The sequence below is a fragment of the Sturnus vulgaris genome, chromosome 2 (genome assembly GCF_052056855.1).
Source record: "Sturnus vulgaris isolate bStuVul1 chromosome 2, bStuVul1.hap1, whole genome shotgun sequence".
Taxonomy (NCBI): domain Eukaryota; kingdom Metazoa; phylum Chordata; class Aves; order Passeriformes; family Sturnidae; genus Sturnus; species Sturnus vulgaris.
The window spans coordinates 52,202,224-52,221,018 of record NC_142244.1 but is presented as its reverse complement, the minus strand read 5'-3'; the positions used below and the strand labels follow the sequence as shown (position 1 = coordinate 52,221,018).

At 37.4% G+C, this 18,795-nt stretch overlaps 1 protein-coding gene and 1 long non-coding RNA gene across 9 annotated transcripts in view; one reads left to right on the top strand and one right to left on the bottom strand.

Moving 5' to 3' along the window:
• FRY (FRY microtubule binding protein) overlaps positions 1–18,795 on the bottom strand; it is a 219,990-nt gene that overhangs the window by 51,879 nt on the left and 149,316 nt on the right. For all 6 annotated transcript variants that reach the window (XM_088159551.1, XM_088159552.1, XM_088159549.1 and 3 more), the window contains 12 exons: positions 18,427–18,587; positions 17,498–17,608; positions 16,127–16,281; positions 14,006–14,105; positions 13,547–13,718; positions 11,571–11,827; positions 11,053–11,199; positions 7,552–7,720; positions 6,711–6,801; positions 4,161–4,243; positions 809–959; positions 145–248 (listed from right to left, as the gene is read on the bottom strand). In XM_088159551.1, coding sequence (XP_088015677.1) covers positions 145–248; positions 809–959; positions 4,161–4,243; positions 6,711–6,801; positions 7,552–7,720; positions 11,053–11,199; positions 11,571–11,827; positions 13,547–13,718; positions 14,006–14,105; positions 16,127–16,281; positions 17,498–17,608; positions 18,427–18,587 — 1,701 coding nt within the window. The remainder of the gene's footprint in view (positions 1–144; positions 249–808; positions 960–4,160; positions 4,244–6,710; positions 6,802–7,551; positions 7,721–11,052; positions 11,200–11,570; positions 11,828–13,546; positions 13,719–14,005; positions 14,106–16,126; positions 16,282–17,497; positions 17,609–18,426; positions 18,588–18,795) is intronic.
• Positions 1,300–3,363, top strand: LOC148224785 (uncharacterized). Of its 3 annotated transcripts, none has more exons than XR_015801409.1 (3): positions 1,300–1,454; positions 2,455–2,647; positions 2,783–3,363. It is a non-coding gene; the product is annotated as an uncharacterized LOC148224785 (long non-coding RNA). The 3 variants fall into 3 exon arrangements; XR_015801408.1 differs by having other exon boundaries at positions 1,318–1,762; XR_015801407.1 differs by having other exon boundaries at positions 1,322–1,596.

The following is an 18,795-nucleotide window of genomic DNA, read 5'->3' as shown; positions in this document are numbered from 1 at the left end:
CCACAAGTTGCCTTGGGATTTTTCTTTTAGGGTGGAGGGAGGAAATCATAAAACATGTAAGAAACACAGCTCTATAGCTTTAGCAAAACTCAGGTAAAAGAAGGGAGCAAATTTATACTTTCTTTCTTGTTCTGTTGGTCTTACCTAAAAAGAGAGCATGCAGCAATAAAGGGAGGTGAAGAGCCCAATCTTCTCTCACACTGTGATCCACTACCATCTCTGTCATGAAGATAACAGCAATATTGCACCTGGAAGTTAAACCACAGCATCAGTTTCAAACCTCTTGGAAATGGGAAAGCACAAACAGGATGCCTACTTCTGAAGCAATACACAGTCTATAAATTTTCAGATTTGTAGCATTTCTTCTCAATACAATTAATGCTGCAGCACTTTAGTTACAGTATCAAGCAAACAAGTATCAGTTACTGAAAAAAAACCCTATTATTGTCAATATAAATTATGTAAAAGAGGAATTTCAGAATATGCATGGCCTAGTTAGAATAAAAGATCAAAGTGCTATGAATAACAGGCACAGAGGCCTGGGAAAAAGAAATTTTCCTTTTCTGTTTCAATTGTTTCATCAGTCTCATACTTATCAGTGATGTCCTACATTGTAAATAGGCTTTCTGGTAGAAATCTGGTAGAATTGTGAGCTTTCACTGCATGTTGATTTTTGCACTGGAAATCAGCAGAAATTGAATGTATGATTTTCAGATGTTCTGAATGGTGGGACAGTTAGATTGGTGTTAGTCAACCACTAAGAGGAAGCATCTCACAGTGTGAAATGTCAGAATGAGAAGCTGCTCACCTGTGAAGGGGTCCCCGAGGTGTGATGGTTTCTGGGAGATAGTCCACAAGGGGTGCCCAACATCCTCCATTGTAAGGCATGGGCAGGGGATGTGGCTGTTTAGTTTCAACAATATTCAACAGCCAGCTTGTATACGGAGAAACAGGATCATCTGCATGGAAAAGCATTCAAAAAAGTCCACAAAACTCAAGTCTGGTTACCTATTTTTGCGAAATACTAGATAGATTTTATGCTAACACATGAGTTCAGCTGCTTGGAACAATGTGATAAGATGCCATGAGGTTTGCAAATTCCTGTGTTCAATAACAAGTGATGCATTTTTAATCCCTCTTTCATGCTGCTGGAAATTAAAGAGATTCCAGGCAGACAGCACTGAATGGTAGGAGCGGCAGCTGAATCCCTGCTGTCACTTAGTAGCTTTGGATCCAGATCACAAAGCACCAAGCAACAGACTTTCTCTTCAAAAATGAGGGAAAAGTTCAGCCAACAAAGCTGCTGTCAGAAGCCATCTGCTGCAAGGAGCCGAGTACCAGTGACACATTCTTGCAACTCCTCACCAGTGCCCTGCTGAGCAATGCTACAAAGGCAGAAGTTAAATGTCCTGAATTAACAAGGAGGCATAAGGAATGCAAAAAACATCTTCAGGGTAATTTTCTTTCAACAGGGATAAATTATATCCTGAATTTCTCAAAGACTTATTTAATTTTGCTTTAGTGTGACAGCTGCTGTTCTCTAATGAGTGTTGGGGTTTTTTCTTCCACCTGTTTATCTGCAATGATGTGGGTCAAGTAAGTTATTTCCACCACTTTCTGTCTTGTCTCAGCTGCACAGTTTTGTTCATCTCCCCTGTATTTTGTTGCCTCCCATTCCTCTTGATTTTCTCACTGTTCAGCTTTTATTTCTGAAGTCTGGCAGTCTGTGATACACTGCCATGGACAGCAGTATCCTTTCTAGGTCTGTTTTTGACATACATTCAAACATTGCTCTTTATGAATTTTTAATTAGTGTTATTTTTTGTTCAGTTCCTTCTTTTTGTGTTTTCATTTGTTTGTTTGCTTATTTGTTTTGTTTTGGTTTTGTTTGTTACACTTTTGTATTTTAGGTAAGCTTGAAACCCTCAGCATTTTCCTTTTCTTTTTTTTTTAACAGCATGTATCTGATGCTTGTCAGCTTTCCCACGGGAAACAAAACTGTTCTGATGCCTACAAAAGTATCAGAGCTGGATTTTTCTAATGCACATCACTTCTTAGTTTTAGAAAAACATCTTCAGATTTCCAGATCTCCAGGAGACTTTTAATGCAGTAGCTGCTTCTCCAATTACTTCTAAAATGCCAACTTTATAACTCTCATTCTTAAGTGCTGGTCTTTCAAGGAACACTTGTATCTTTATGATTTAGACCTCTACTTAGATTCTCTAGAGGGTGATGGATTAGTTACAGATAAAGAAGAATAAAATAATAATGGAGCAAAGTATGGCATTTTAACATATTATTCTTCCAATAATTAACCAGATAATGTTTGCTAGATGCTTTTCACAGAAAAAGCACTGCACAGGATCTACTTATTTCAACCAATTTAAGTGTTTCACAGAGAAGTGCTTCATGAAGTTCACATCTAGACCTAGATCCTCACTCCTGTTTTCATAGGTTTATGCACAGACAGAGAAAAAAAAGAAAATAAGGACCTTGAAGGTAAACATAAAATCCTTGCCTGAACAGAAGAGTTTGTGTGCTGCCCCTGTTTATATCCTCAGCAATACATGAGTATTAAAGTAGGGTGGAGAGAGGAGAGAAGCCAAACCATCAAATCCTTTGCAGCCGGGGCTGCCTGTCTGAGGGGGTAAGTTGTGCTTTCTTAATAGAAGTTGCATTATGTTTCTTGTAGAATGACAAGAGGTATAAAAATTTATTTCTCTTATTAGAATTCTATATAGATGTCAGTAGCTAAGTAAAATATATTTTATTTTCCTTCTAGGTATTAATATATTTGCTAAAGGAACCCTTGTGAGAAGCACACTTTGCATAAATATTCACAGCACTACAAAGCTTGCAGGTACAGGCAGGAAAAAACATTCGGGCACTGGCTGGAGGACACATTCCACAAGAGGAAAGAAAATTTCTGTATTTTTTAGTCTTTTATCACTCTCAGCTCTTGTCAAAACCAGGTATTTGTGGAGGCTGTTCTGATAATATAACGCTGCTCTGTCTTGAAAGATTGTTCATGCAAATCAGATTAGCACCAGTGATTCAATTAACATCTGGTCAAGCATTTTAAGTAGCTGCAGCACTGGAAAGCCATAAAAAATCCAAGACAAGTATACTAAACCCCACTGAGTTTAAGATGTTGCCCGCTTTCTTATGCATTTAAACTCTGGAGTTTGTACATACATAATATTTTGTTAATACTTTGCTTCATAATTGTGAATAATACTTGTTGGTGTACATTAAATTATCTTATTGTATTGTATTTTACAGTCTTTGTGTATTTTGCAGAAGAGTATTGCCAAAAATTGCTTGGATTGAAAAATATATAAAATCTTTACTTTTTATGTCAAAGTACTGCTCTAAAATGGTGTCTGTAATACCAAACCAAGACGTTATGGCTGATATAGTACTCGACCTGGCTTTAATAAGCCCATGATGAAAGTAAATAACAAGATCTTGCCTTTTTTACATTTGGTTAGGGCCTAGCCAAAATCTGTAAATTGAATTCACTCCAGAAATGAAGTCAAACCATCCAACTCCCCAGTTTTGCACTATTGTTCAATAGTGAACTGATTTTCTTTGGAATCTCTGCTGAGCACCGGTATCCATTTACAGCCCATTTAGCAGAACTACATGAAGGACAAGAAGCATGCTCAGGAGCCCCATCTCCCCTCTAACACAGTTTCTGGCACAGTGCAGCCAGAAACTGGTTGCAGAGAGCAGATAAAAGCTAATGAGGAGATAAGATCTCATATTTGGAAACTCCTGAGCCTCTTTTCATGCTCATCTAACAGCACTTGATCTGGAGGGATATTCTGCCAAATGGCACCACTCAAAGTGCTTGCTCTAATGCTCTTACAAGCCATTTGCCTTGCCATGTATGAAAGGCCCTATGTGTTACTCTCTGGAGGATTCTCTGCTGCTGCTCTCTGTGAAGTCCTCTGGCCTTCAAATGGGTTTGACTGAAGCCAGATTAAACAAAGTAAATTAATTAAATGAGGTATGGAGGTAAAGTAAGGACACTCCCTGCATGGCGATACTACATTACTGTTTACACAGAACTTAAACAGAGAGGCTCCACTGGTCATTAGAATGTTTTCCTCTCCAACCAAAACACCAGAAATTTCATGAAATTGAATAAAACTTACTTTTGTCATCATCGTAAGATCCTCCAGAGCTGTTACTGTACCTCGATTCTAGTCGGGTATGTGCTCTAGTGACATTACTGAACCTTCAAATTAAAAAAAAAAATCATCTTCATTAACAACACAGACTGACATTAAACATCTGGACTTTATGTTTATCCTAAAAAAAAAAAAAAAGTAAAAAAGCATTTCCTTAAGCATTCGCTTTTACACAGGAGTAGACAGCAAATTAATGTAATGCTGACTCTTTCCACAAAACATTTTTGCAGCCAGTTCTTGAGAAGTTCTAACAGCGTGCTCCTGTGTCACAAGCCTTTAAAATTTAGCAAAGGGAAACTCTCATGCTGCAAATGTGTGATTTTTTGAAGGAGAAACTGCTAAGGATGAACTGAGATATAAACTGTTCACAGCTAGTATTTGTCACAGATCATGTTCATGGGTAAAATCCTGCCAAATTGAAAAAACACTCAAAGCATGGTGCTAATAATGCCAAGGTTGAGGGTTCAATCCCCACATGGGCCATTCACTTGAGAGCTGGACTCCATGACCCTTGTGGACCTCTTCCAGCTCAGAATATTTTGTGAATCTGTGACTGACTGGATAATCCAAAGCCAAGCCTGCACAGGTACCAAGCAGGAAAAACTGGAGCAGATCACCCTTCGAGAGGAGAATCCAGCAAATGCCAGAGCAGACCTAACATAAAAGTTAAGGGACATGAGATCCAGAGCAAACTGCTCACATCTGTCCTCAAATCTGCCACAGATTCATGGTAAGCTGACTTTTCCTGGTGATCTCCTTTGATTTCCTCTGCCTTGTGTTCTCAGGGTAACCAGGGCTGAAGTGGAATGAGAAGAGCCATACTGACAGCTCACACACTAGTGATGATCTAAAAACATCACCATTCCTGCAAAGCTGGGCAACTAATTACAAATAACCATGGATCAAATAAGACAAGACTGAATATTTTTTAGGCAAAATTCAATTAAATTTCTTACTAATGGTCACACACCTTAGTGCAGGGTATTACTCAACATATTACATATCAACGTATTACATTGTTTCCAAAGCATGTGTCTCATAAGCATGCAATAAATTCCTTGTGCAGTTGATAAAAAGGCATTGTGAGCCATCCAGTTCATGGTATTCTATCTATGACCCTCATTATTTCATATGTCCTGGTATATGATGTCAATATTAATGGGCATCCTAAGATTGACACAGTGGTTTTGAAGTGCAGATGCACTTACAGTTGGCTTTGGTAACATCAATGCCAGCAATGAGTTCAGGCAAATTATTTTCCATTTTCTTCTGAGGTGTCTTTCAGCAGGATCCTGAATAACAATATCCGAACTTCCTAGTTTTCCTTCACTTTTATCATAAAGTCTCTGGTAGACCTGAATTCTGAGAACCTTTCTGGAGTCACATTTAAAACTTATATAAGACAAGAACTCCTGACTTGAACTACTATAAAAGACATTTGCTCAACTTAGCTGTAAATCAACCGAATAAAAATTTATCTTAAGGCTATGCAGCCATAAACATTCATGTAAAGAATAATGAAAAAATTCAGAGGGAAAATGGTTTTATTATCCTTTTACTGCATATGTTGAAAAACATCACTTAGAGTCAAATCTGTTTTACTATCAATTTGAAACTTAGCACTGAGTGCCAATTTTACTTACATTTAAATTAGCAGACACATATAACTAACCTGACAAAATGCTATTCTTGTTTGTAACGTGGAGAGAGCAAGTAACTCAAAATTTTTGAAATACAGAAAGGTTTGCTCACATAATTATCTCTGTTCCTCTAGGCTCTGTACCTTAGGGAAGGAGGGCTGGACTAGCCCTGAAGTGATACTAATGCCTATCAGGGACTAATGTAATACTAATACACTAACTGACAAATGCCATTATAAATTGTCCAAAGTTCTCTTGCAAAACTAGGAGTGTTTCTGTGAGAGAAACAATCTGTATGTCTGTGCTCTAGGATCTGATGGCCCTTAGGCTTTGCATTGATTCATTTGTCATTTGTCAGTATATACCGTAAGTAGCAGAAGTCTAAACTGAATATATCATTTATAAGCAAGTTATTTTCCATAGCTGTCCTCTATAAAATATTTCATCCAGACAAAGGAGGTGTTCTTGCAATCACTGATATAAATCTGCAAACTATATTTGACTCCCTGTCCACGAAATCAAATGGTGTAATCAAATATGATTTTTTGTGAAGATTTTAGTAGTCATTATTTGGTGCACATTCCTATTTTTTTCTTTCACCTTTGTGGATAATTCCTACAAAACCATGACCTACTTAGCACAATACATTGAATGTAGGTTTAATAGTTGTTCCTTTACAATTAAACAAGAGTCAGGAACAAGAATAATGAGAACAGCTTTTTGAAAAAAAAATTATATATACTGGGATAACACCACTTAGGATCAATCTGAGCACCAGAGTTCCTCATAGTACAATGCAGAATTTGGTCCAACATCTCACTCTCAGCCTAGGAAAACACCTACATTTTGAAGGAAAAAACCCCAAGCCACAAACCTTTCATCAGTCTCTTTCACCACTCTGTTCTCCTCTGCGTCAGGGAAACTATCTTGGCCAGCTACAACAGTGTTACTGCTGGAGGTGGTTCCTGTAGAGGAGATGTGAACAAGAACACCTGTTACGTGCAGCAGACAGCATCTGCAAAGCAATAAAACCCCATAACTTACAGGGTTTTTTAGCAGCTACAGTCAAAGTGACCATCATGCAAGTATTGGCACATATGAATGAACGAACAATGTTCTACAAACCAGCTGGATGGTGTGAAGTTTACATGCTTTGAGAAGCAGATTAACAGAATTATTGTCTTCTACTTCTTAAACTAAGCTCATGCTCAAGAGACAGTCTATTTTTTTTCCAAGGATTTGGCAAAACATTTACAAGGTTAAATGTGGGGCTGGTTCTTAAGTATATTTGACTACTGCAGCTTGGAAAATGGCATTAGGTCTTTCACAACAGAACTGCCACACCATTGAGGCTTTCAGTTTTCAGGAAACTCTGCTTGATGTATCTGCTGTGGTCACATCGATGATGATTTCTTGTTCTGAGTAAAACAACCACTAGAGTGTGGAGTTTTCTGAAAAAGTGGCAGAATTCTGAACAGCATCAAATATTGGCAATATGCTATTAAAACAGTTAAGATAATTAAGAACATGTTAACAAAGCATATACATCATTGGGAATTAAAAAGAGCTGTAATTAAGACATGCAACAAGGCCCTGAAACTTGTACTTTACGTACACAGGTCTGAATGGATGCAAAAGTTAAGAGATTGTTTTTTGCAAAGAGATGAAGACTCAAAAGAGCAGGAGAGCATAAGGAAAACACATTCAGGTCATACCAGAAGCTGCAGCTGAGGCTTTGTTACTGGCAGCAAAACGGTAAAATGGAGGATTATCACAATGCTGGACTATGGGGTTCACTGGGTCAGTTTGCTGCAGCTCAAAAAGAAGTTCTTCCATTGTCTGAATAGTGTTATTGCGACACAGATATATTGCAACCTTCTTTATCTGTGGAAGAAAATAACAGCTGTTAAACTCTGACTAAAGTGAATTTCCGAATGAATGAATGTTACACTGCAGTACTGAAATGATCTAGAATGCAAGTGCTGTTCCTGGACAGACACCACTGCCACATACAGTTCATACAGAAATAAAACTTCTCACTTTGACATCAAGATCATTTCCCCAGCAGACTGACTCTATTATTTAATGACTTCAAATTTTTTGCTTACCATTCACAATGAATTGTTTACGTATATAAAAATATAATGTGCACATCTACGAAACTGTAGTGGTCACAAGGAGTAAGCCAGGCTTTGAGTTGCTACTTGTATCAGTAAGCAAAGTAATAGCAAATGGAAGAAAGGCAGAGCAATTATGTATACAGACTTCATGTATCCCGACTCGAAAAATCTTAGAGTATCATTTACAGAAACTCTGGAAATATCTAGAAATCTTTTAACAAGATCTCAAACCTGCACTGCACCAATGAGGACTGTTGAGATACTGAGACCAAATTTGGCTGAATTCTTGAGGGAAAAAAGCCCTGACACTATTAAAAGCAGAGACTTTATCCACCTCAAAATCACTTGATTCAAAAACTGCTGGAGCTGCGAGACCATATGGGGTCCCTCTATGCTTACCCTGCTTGTTTTTGAAGATGTCCCTAAACAGATGCTTATAGGGGAGCTAATACATTAGACTGAACTGTCTGTTGGCCTCACTAAGTATTGCTGTTCTTATACTCTTAAATACTTCCATTAAAATAACTTCCTCCCTGCTTCTCTTTCTCTTTTTTTTTTTTTTCCTTAGAGAAAATGCAGATATGCAAAGTCTCTTTTACTCTACTGTGTTAAAAATTTCCCAGGGACTTTCCAGAGACAAAACCATCTCCTTCCTGAGGCTCATTTCTGGTTGGGCTCACAGTGCCACTTTCAGCTCCTCTCACCACTGAAGGGATCACGCTCCCAACACTGAGTCTGCTGAAGAGGCTTCTGAACTGTAAATACCCTAAGAAATCTTTCAGTACATAATGTGAAAGAATGGATAGCTCAGCAATTTCTACTGGTGCACTGGGAAAAAATGCTTAAAGGAAACATAAGAGACAAAGCAATTAATTTAGATGATAAAAAAAAATTTAAAAAATGTGAGTCAGGCATGCTTTTGGCTTGGACCCACACAGGGAGAACAGATGGCTGAAGGCACAAAGCAGCTGGTGACTGCCTCGGGGCACAGGGGGCTCCTAGAGGAGATGGGTAAACTGGCAATCTTGCAGCTCTGTGGTCTTTTAAACCCAGGTGACCTGGAACACTGCTGATAAACCGTCCAAATGATCTTTATTTGCTAACGTGTATCTGTTATCTACATGATAATGGAAGACACATATTTATGGTATCAGCAGTCTTGTGTAGTTAACAGAGTTAGGTAGGATTTCTTATCTGTAAACTCCAGGGCATTAGCGAAACACTGAGCAGATGCATGTGATAAGACCAGTGTGTTTTCCTACTCCAGACAAAGCTATCAGTGAAGGAGTGACTCATAAGCACAGTCAGGCTTCCTACAGAAGCCAAGAACTTTTTCAGATTTTGCAAAATCTGAGAATCAGACTTTTAACACGACATTACAAAACATTACAGACTAACTGGGTGGTAGAAAACGGAAACTTTGTCAGCTGCTGCTGCCACCAGCAACGGGAAGCCTGGGAGGGAGACCGAAAAGTCCTGCAGGCAAAATAGGAGATGCTGAGCAGATGAAGCTGGAGATGTCAGAACAGATTGCTCTCTTCCTGAAGTAAGAGGACTGTACTGTCCTGGAGGAGGACAGGACTGTGAAAGCCAAGGCTTTGAGGCAAAAAAAGAATATGAAGAAAGAAGTGCACTGGGTGGAGAGGGTGGAGGAAAGGCTGCTCAGAGCTGTGGGATGGCAACAGTTATGGAAAAAAAAGATGATGAAAGCTTTGGCTTGGCAAGTGTCTGGATGGGGGGCTGCTGGGCAAGAGGTGACAGGGTTATCAGGCTTCAGGCTTTTCCAGTCAGGCTACATTAGGAGTCAAACATACACTCAGCACAGGACTATTCCTTCCTCTCAGAAAACTGCCCCTGTTTCCTTTGTAAGCTGCCAGAAATGAGGGTAATAGCCCTCGTTTTCTGTTTTATCTCTAAGAGGTGATTTACACTTGTTCTCTGCCAACATAGATGGACACCACCTTTGGGCCTAATCCCAAATCTGTCACAGATTGTAGGATGAGGCAGGTTGGAAAGCAGCTGGGAAGTCTCTCAAGTGACCTCCTGCTCAAAGCATGGTCAACCCTGCATGGAAAGGCTCTGTAACAATTGAGGGAAAGATCTTATTTCCGATCAACCCCTTTGTCTTCCTCTCTTAAAAACCTCGAGCTTGTTGTTATACCAATTCCACTTTCAAATTTTTCTACTTTTGTGTAGCTAGGCATATATATACACTGACTTGAGCATATAGAACAGTAAAATGAAAGGAAACAAACAGGATGCCTATAGTACAACAACAAAATTCTAAAGATTTTTACAGGCTTCTTTATTTTCTTTATCCTAATATGCACAGCAGTGATCATAAACACTTTGGGCAAACTATTTTTTCAGCAAACGTAAATGAAGGATGTTTATGAGGCTTTTTAGATAAATTTCATCATATTAATAGTTATTTCAGATTTATTTCGGGGAATAAATGTAAAGAGGCTAACTAATAAAACAACATATTGTAATTGGGCTGGAAAATTCACTAAATTTAGATTCTGTTTCATTCAGCAACTGAGCAATAAGGAACATGGGAATGGAAGTAGCCTGGTTTTCTCAGACAGTCCTGATTTTATTTTAACTTGAATAATAACAATATCCAGCACAGTTTGAGTTGCACATTGCAGAAACTGTCAGATAATTTATGACAGTCATGCAGAGGAAGAAATGGTAAGGAGCTTATAAAGGTTAACTATCTTCTGTCTCTTGAGATGTTCCACAGAAAGTTCTAGTCTGCTGAAGAAGAGGATGTAGCATTTTCTGGCAATTTATGGCCAGTCTCTGTTACTGTCCCCATTCACAGACATGCATAGTTTCTCTTTGCTGGAGAGAAACTCACCTCTCACTTGCAATGGGGTTTGCTCTGCTGAGATTTGAACTACTCAATTTCTTTTTTGTAATTTCACTTTCTTGGTACTTTTATTCCTGCCATTTAATTTTGCACAATGTGTTAGAGAGTATGTTGGTATTTCTTGGTTTTGGTACAGAAATAAATTTTCTGCAGGTAATAGATGTTTTCTTCACTACAACCTGTGTAATCAGCAGTAAATAAAATAAAGTGCAAAGACTTACATAGGGTAAAAGGACGGTATCACTGCTAACACCACACAAACTAATGAGGAACTGCAGTGTTATCCTAAGGTTGTTACTCCATTTTTCATTGTTGGCCAAAGCATTCCAGACATTTTCCATCTCTGGTCCAGGAATTTCATCTCCATACTGCAAAGAATCAAAGGCACACATTCCTTAAAATATGTAGACTTCCAAACTAAAGCATGTTCTTTTAGAACATTTCCTCATGCAAAAGAACCCCAGTGAAATGCTATAAAAAGTTGCAAAACAGTATTTTAAAAAGCTCTCTGACAGATTTCAGACCATAAACTCCATTAAAACCATTTAGGTTCTGATCCACAGAAGGACTTAAATCATAAGGGAAAATTAAAGTCTTGAGGACTATAAATTCAAAAAGTAATCCTAAAATTAAGCAGATTTTGTTTGATTGGTACAGACTGTTCCAGTGTAAAATTTCTGGTACTGGAGGGAAGAAAAGTTTTACAGGTTAATTTCTTTGTTTGTTTTGTTTTTTTTACCTTGGCTGTCATATACATGAGATTATTAAGAACCAGGGAGGTGGCCTCAGGTGAGCCCCAGCCATTGCCTTTCAGTCCACTTGTGACTGCTATTTCCCCATCCTTGTCCTTCAGTTCGTCTTCTGGAGTGGTAGGGCTAGAGCCAGGGAGGAGCAGTCTGTTGTCTACCAGTTCAATATTATGAAGCCATGGTAGCAGATAGGTAAGCATGATCTGTCTTCCATTTGGATGTGTTGTTGGAAATCGCTGGCTTACCTCTAAAATAGTAAGAGTCAAAAAGGATGACATATTAATTTTTGATGGAAACCCTGTTCAAATCATACTTCTGACATTTGTTAGACTGCCTGATGGTTTTTACCTCGCACACTACAACATTAAAAAACATGTTCTTGAGTTTCCTGAAGAGAAGCATGGAATTAATGTTCAACAATAGCAAGCAATTGATCGTGTCTTCTGTCTAAAATAACTAACTCAGTCTGGGCTTAGAAACAGAAAGCCACTCCTTGTTTCTATGCCATGTTATGTATTAAGTGAGGTGGAGGTCAATCAAGAGGAAAAAGGATAATTCAGTTACTGATGGTTACTCTAGAATTCCAGAGCTTCTAGAGAATATACAAAAGTGTTCAGCAGATTACAAACACCTCACTGGCCTCCAGGTTTCTAAGCTATAGTTTTAATAATAAGGCACTTACTATACCGAGTTTACAAAAGAAATCTTAGATATATTGGGATCCTACTTCCTGTGGGAATGTCTATAAAATTCATAGCTGGCTGTCAGTTCAGGAATGCTGGTATACAGCACTTTATATAGTTTACAGAAAAAGAACTGGCACTGCAAGGCAAAGGGATTTGGAAAATCTGGGATAAGAAATACAGCTTCCTGCCAAAGTGAACCACATTATCTCTCTTTACCAGAATATCTTCTGTAAAATCAGTAGAGCAAACATTTCCTTTTTTCACTCACTGCCTGGTTTTTAAAAATCATGAAGACACACACTGTTCTCTCCTCCTTCTGATTCTAGAAAGGATGTCTCACTTGGACTGTAATATCCTGTATATCTGAGATTCTTTTAAATGACACAGTTGTTACAGCAACATGAGTAGACGACAGCAGAGATAATGAACAGCATTTGCTTAATGACAAATGAGCCATCAGAATTTCCCTACACCAGTTATTTATAACTCATGGTATCTTGGGCACTGAGAAATGTAAGGGTGATGTATCGTTCCTTTACCCTCCCTCCAGCCCCTACAGACTGAGTAAAAACAGAAAGGGATTTTTAAGAGCCAATAAAAATTCCCACGATTACAGACATTTGCATTCTGTTATTTAAAAACTAGAGTAACACATAAGATTGATTAAACCAGATAGACTTGTCTCAAAATATCACTGCTCCCAGGAATCGCCTCACAGTTGGCATATTCTGAATTGTGCTCCTGCAGGTCTCATTCTTTACCATTTTTCTCAGTAATTCTGAAAATATATACTTCTGATAAAAGTTAAAAATGCTGAGACATGCATATGTGGCAAATAACAAAAGGTAGAGGTCACTCAGAGTGATTTGAATCATTGGTAGAACTGGACACAGGCAATCAATCTGCCCAAAGTGGAAATCATGTTTATATAAAATAAAGAAATATATCCTCACAAGTATGATCTACGTGAATCCATGTGTAAGAACAATCACATGAGAACCCATCACAGTAGAGTTTGCCAATGTCATTGTAACTCATTCAGGACACTTGTAATTTCAAGGTTACCCTAAGATCACGTAAGTGGCAGAGAGTCCCCAAAGAGGGACTTTGTGTGAGTACCACTAGGAAATATATATTGGATTCCTAAATCTGATTTGACCTGAACCAGAATGAAAACAGGTCAAGCTAAATTTATAAACAGAACTATGGTTCAAAATGGTAGCAGTCTAGCATTTGTACAAAAATGTAAAGGAGATAATAAGTGAAATAAATATAGGTACCTGAAAAAAGTGGAAGGGTAAGTTCAGGATACATCCTTGCTAGTTCACATGAAAGAAGGGCAAGTGAGACACTGTAAAGAGGTGGCAATGGACCATGAGTCCCATACAAGATACTGCCTGGTCTTTGCTCAGCTACCTTTTTTGAATAAACAAAAAGCTTTGATTCAAGGATCTATAAAAGACAAGAGAAAAAAAATGAGACAATAAAAATTCATTAAATCAGGAAATATCAGCATTTGAAGTTTAGCTGTCAGAGAATGCTTCAGAGTATATGCTCCGACTATGAAAGACACTATAACATGCATTTTTATATAAATATTCGTCAAAGTTTTTATAGCCAAGACAAAACCGGCTGTTTATTTTCAAAACAAAACTAATGTACAAATAACAGTACTTTATAAAAAGTTCACCAAAAAAGTCTCCAAGGATAGGAGGAAAAAATAAGTAGCTGATACATGCCTGCATAAGTTGCATGGAAATTTCATAAATCTCTCTGTTGGTGTCAGATGCCTTGAACAGCACCAAATTTAAAAGCGTCACGATATCAAAAGGATAGTTCCTAGAAGAATAAAAACATTTCTGTGAATGCTGGTGAGGAATGCAGATTATATTCACTCTGATTTACTCTGTAATATGGTCTAAAGAGAATTAAAAGAAATCTTTCTTTTTTTCTCTTCTACCATCAGAATATGGGAAAGGGAGCTCTTATGAATACACACTGCTTGATCAAAGGACCATCTGGTGAATGGGAAGAAAGAAAGGATTATTTATAATTACCTTAGACTAATGCTTAGGAATGCACTGAGTAATCCACAATGAGAAATGAAATACCTGTGTCTATGACTGTCAATTCATTTTAATTTATAGCATAAATTGTTTATAGGAGACAGACTGACACCCATGAGAGAAAATGGGGAGCATGAAAATTTCCAGGGATAAAGACTTTTTTTAAGCCAAGCTTCAATTAAAACTATCCCTCTGGACAAAAGACACTATCTCTGACATGAACATTCTGAAGTTTTAGATAATTCTATGAAAATTGCTTTCAAAGAGTAAACATGAGGAACTGCTTCAAAAAGTCTGCTATCTATAAAGTCAGTATCAATGCTAAGGTTAAACATATCAAAGTGTTAACGAGAATATTGTTCGAGGAGTAAATCCCACATCACAATATTTGGATTTGCACTAAATAGGTTTTTGTTTTCTCATTATGATTTGTAAGTGCACTGATTGAATCGTGAACCATCAATTTATCACCCTAGATGTCAGCTACAGTGCTCCTGGATGGCTGCAGGATGCCTATTTGGACTTTTTAATATGGCAGATACATGTGTGGCATGGGACACTGTTGGTAATTCCATATACCAGCTGCAAGCCAAGCTCTGTACCTGGCTCTTTGACCTTCCACTGCTTAAAAAATGAATACAAAAAGAAAAGAAATGAAGGAAAGTGGGTTCTTTGGATGGACATTATCAATTGCTGCTCACTTTGCATTTAAGCAGTGGTCTCCTGATACATTTTGATAGATGACAGAGGAAAAGCTATTAAGAGCTTTCAAATATTAATAAAAATTCCCAGCTTGCTAGAAAGAGGACTTTCCCTTCAAAATAAATCACGAAGACCATACTTTCAATTTTTACTGTAAGAATGGAAAAGATTAATTTTTATGTCACAGTGGCACAGGTAACACAATTTGAGGAAAAAAGACTGGCTGAAACTGCTATGTTTCTGTGTTCATTAAAATAAAAACCCTGTTAACATAACTGAATTTGCAAACCCAAAATTCCATTGATATTTTAAAAATCTCCACATAATGCAGTCTCTAGTGTAGTTGTTCCTGCGAGAACAAAACAGTTTTGCACTATGAAAATATGTGACCTATTTTGATTTTCCAAATCCCAGTTATTTCTCTATTGAGTATTTCCTTATGCTGATCAGACATCTTGCCAAATTATTTCTGTGAAGAGTAAATTTTCACATTTATTTTACTGCATTATTGTATTTCTCTATAAATTTTGTCTTTGAAAATAAAAAAAGGATAGAATTTTATGAAGGCATGACCCAAAAGCAATATTTGTATTCAGATCTTCATGTAGCCTGTGCTTGCTCAGCATTAGCAGTAATGATGATATCAGTTGACAGGAAAGGAACTAAACAAATCAAATGAAAGCCAGTTTAGAAAAAGAACATGACTTTCAAGATAATGAGAAGTCAAAATAATGACTTTCAAGCTATTGACATTTAAAACATTTTTCCTTTTATAAATTAAATTAAAAACCACACCAAAACGTTTGAAACCAGATTTATGACCTCATTCAAATAAAATTGTTGTAGTTTTTTTGTATTTTTCTGAGCAAAATAGCCTCAAAATTCCCCAGATTTCAAATATACCTATAGTAAGAACATCTTCTTCCAAGCACATTACTTTACTTTCAGAATCATGAAAATCAAGCAATACAGTCCCAAGAACTGTTTGAGAAGATACGAGTGTGACCAACAACTCCTAACTGTACAGCGAACTGAACCTTCAGTTTTCTTTACACTTGAAAGTGTAAATTAATAAATTAATAAATTAAATACCTGCTTCCACACACAGTTGCAATGGCTTTGAAACACCCAGAGGCAAGCTGGTATGATCCTGTGTAACATCGATCTATAGCCCAGTTGAAGAGATTGATTTGATCAGGATTCAGTTCTAGCAACAGTACCACAACTTCACAGCCAAGCTGGTGAACCTGAGCAAACATCAGAACACGATTGATGGGGTCAGATATGTTCATTCTCTAAAATTCTCAGAGTCACATAGGGAAAACAGGGCGAAAATGGAAAATTCAAATACATAAGAAGAAATCAGAATATTTGTAATAAATTTATTTTAGGGATAGCAGAGTTGGAATGTGATTCAGGTTTCAATACTCGTCACTCGAAAAACAGTATGTACAGAGACTACATAAATTAAATAAATTTTCCAAAATTAGGCACAACAAAAACAAAAAAGCAGAATTTTGTAAAATCTAAGATATTTGATAGGTGCTCTTAGGAAACTTCTTTTTATACCAATTAATTGACTTGTAAACTGATTTCCTATTTCATGTGAATTTCACAGAGTGACAAACTTTCATGTTTATCCTTCAACTAACACAGAAGCAAGGCAGACAAAGAAAAATACCTTTTACAAGACTGAGAACTTGTACGGTTAATCCGACTACATCAAGCAATCTGACTCCCTACAGACCATGAATCACTTAATCCTGGTACCACCACTGCTACAAACACTTCACAACTAAGGCTTGGACTTCATGTTCTTTCAGTACAGGATAGTGCTGGTACACAAAACACTAATGCCTATTATTCTGTCTAATGTCTAATATTCTGTCACCAAGTGTAGGTGACTTCTTGTAGAGCCTGCATATCACTTGCACATATTTTTATAGCTCTGTCCCTACCAACATTCCAAAATACCATGTAATTTTGGAAGGATTTTCTCTGCAGCTATTCATTCCTTCTTTAAATTGTTCAACCTTTTTTTTTCCTAATCAATTACCATTTCCACAGCCTTTATCCTCTAGCTGCTTCACATGCATTTATTTAAGTTCTGCTATTTACCTTTCCTTAGCAGAGTTATGTGTGCTGGTATGAAAGTTTCAGGGAGAACAGCAGGACAAAGTGCAAGATACCAAAAGGGAAAGATTGTTGTCTCTCTCTCTCTCCACTTGATGTAAATCACCAGTCTACTCCCCCTTAATCAAAGAGGCAGTCCAGCAATCAGCCACAAACACAGAACTATGACTGTGTAGGTACAAAGTCGAAGCCCATCTTCACAAAAATGGAAAATGGCAAGAGTAATCCATTACATGTTCTTTAAGAAGAAAAAAACCACTTTACAAAATCTTTCCTCACCCAGTACAGTGAGTAATTGTCCATCAGTGTAGCATTTTGGTCAGTACTTACACGTAAGTCTTGACAAGCCAGAATGTTATCAAGCCATTTGTAAAGATATCCATCAGGGGAAAGACCAACATTATCAAACACAGGCCCACAGCAGAGCACAGCTGACATTGCCTAGAAACACATAAAACCTCAGTTACACAAAAAGTAAGACAAGGAGCTTTTCAGAATGATTTGAGTCCAGACTGCCACTTGCTTTCTGTTTGGAGGGAACTATGGTGAAAATGGTAATTCTAGCCATTGTTAGAATTCAAGCATTATTTTGCTATAGATTTTACTGGATTCCAGATCATGCTCAAAGCGTTTTGGAGGGAGTACTATCTTCAAGATACATTTTGTCATTTTACTCAGTATTCACAAATCAAGCTACAAAACCAATTAAAATATACTCAGAAGTTTCAACAGTATGTTACTGCACAAATTAAAACTGTCTTACAGCAAGTGGTGCAGCTTTTATATAAGTACATAAGCTATCACTTTCCCAGCTTACTCATGCAGGGGAATTGCAACTAGTTTTACCACAGAAGTACATTATTACTGAGCATGTCTCCAGGCAAGTGTGGGTGGCGTTCCTGAGGTGTACATTGGTGCAGATTGAGTATCCTGAGGTACTGAACTGGAGCTACACCTAATTTCAGAGCCTAAGATCTCCTTGCTGAATGTGCTAACTCATTAATGAACAGCTAAGTAAAATTTCAAAATGTACTCTGGTTTTTAAAATAATTAGCCCTGAAAAGTGTCAACAAAGTAAAAAATATGTAACTTCAGTGCTATATTCTGTGACATCACTGTACATTTACATATGAGCATATAAGTTTGCATCAAGTATGCCAATTCAAATTTCTTTGAAATAAAAAGAAATTGACCCCACAACTACTTGTATTTTCTCTGAAAAATTGCTGTTACTGGTTTGTACAGTGAAACTTTAGTACCTTTAATGCACAATACTGGTATCTTGTAATCTGGTGATTTCTATCACTGTAACGGTCCAGTGGTGTGAACATAATGCTGAAAGGTCCTGCCCACTGACTGAATAAGATGAACAGGTGATGCCTCAAGCTCTGCTGAGGGAAGAGAAATCTCCTGTGGTGAACTAAATGAACAGAAATAGAAATACATGTGATTTGTTAATATTAAAAACATATTCACGTGGTACAATGATGACATGATTTTCAAATTTCTACAAAAACGGAGGAGTTTTACATGTTCAACATACACTTACTCCAAAGTATCTAAGCTCCTTTAAAAAATCTAATCCCGTGAGTATGATACATCTTACTTCTCAGAACCTTCAGTTCTGA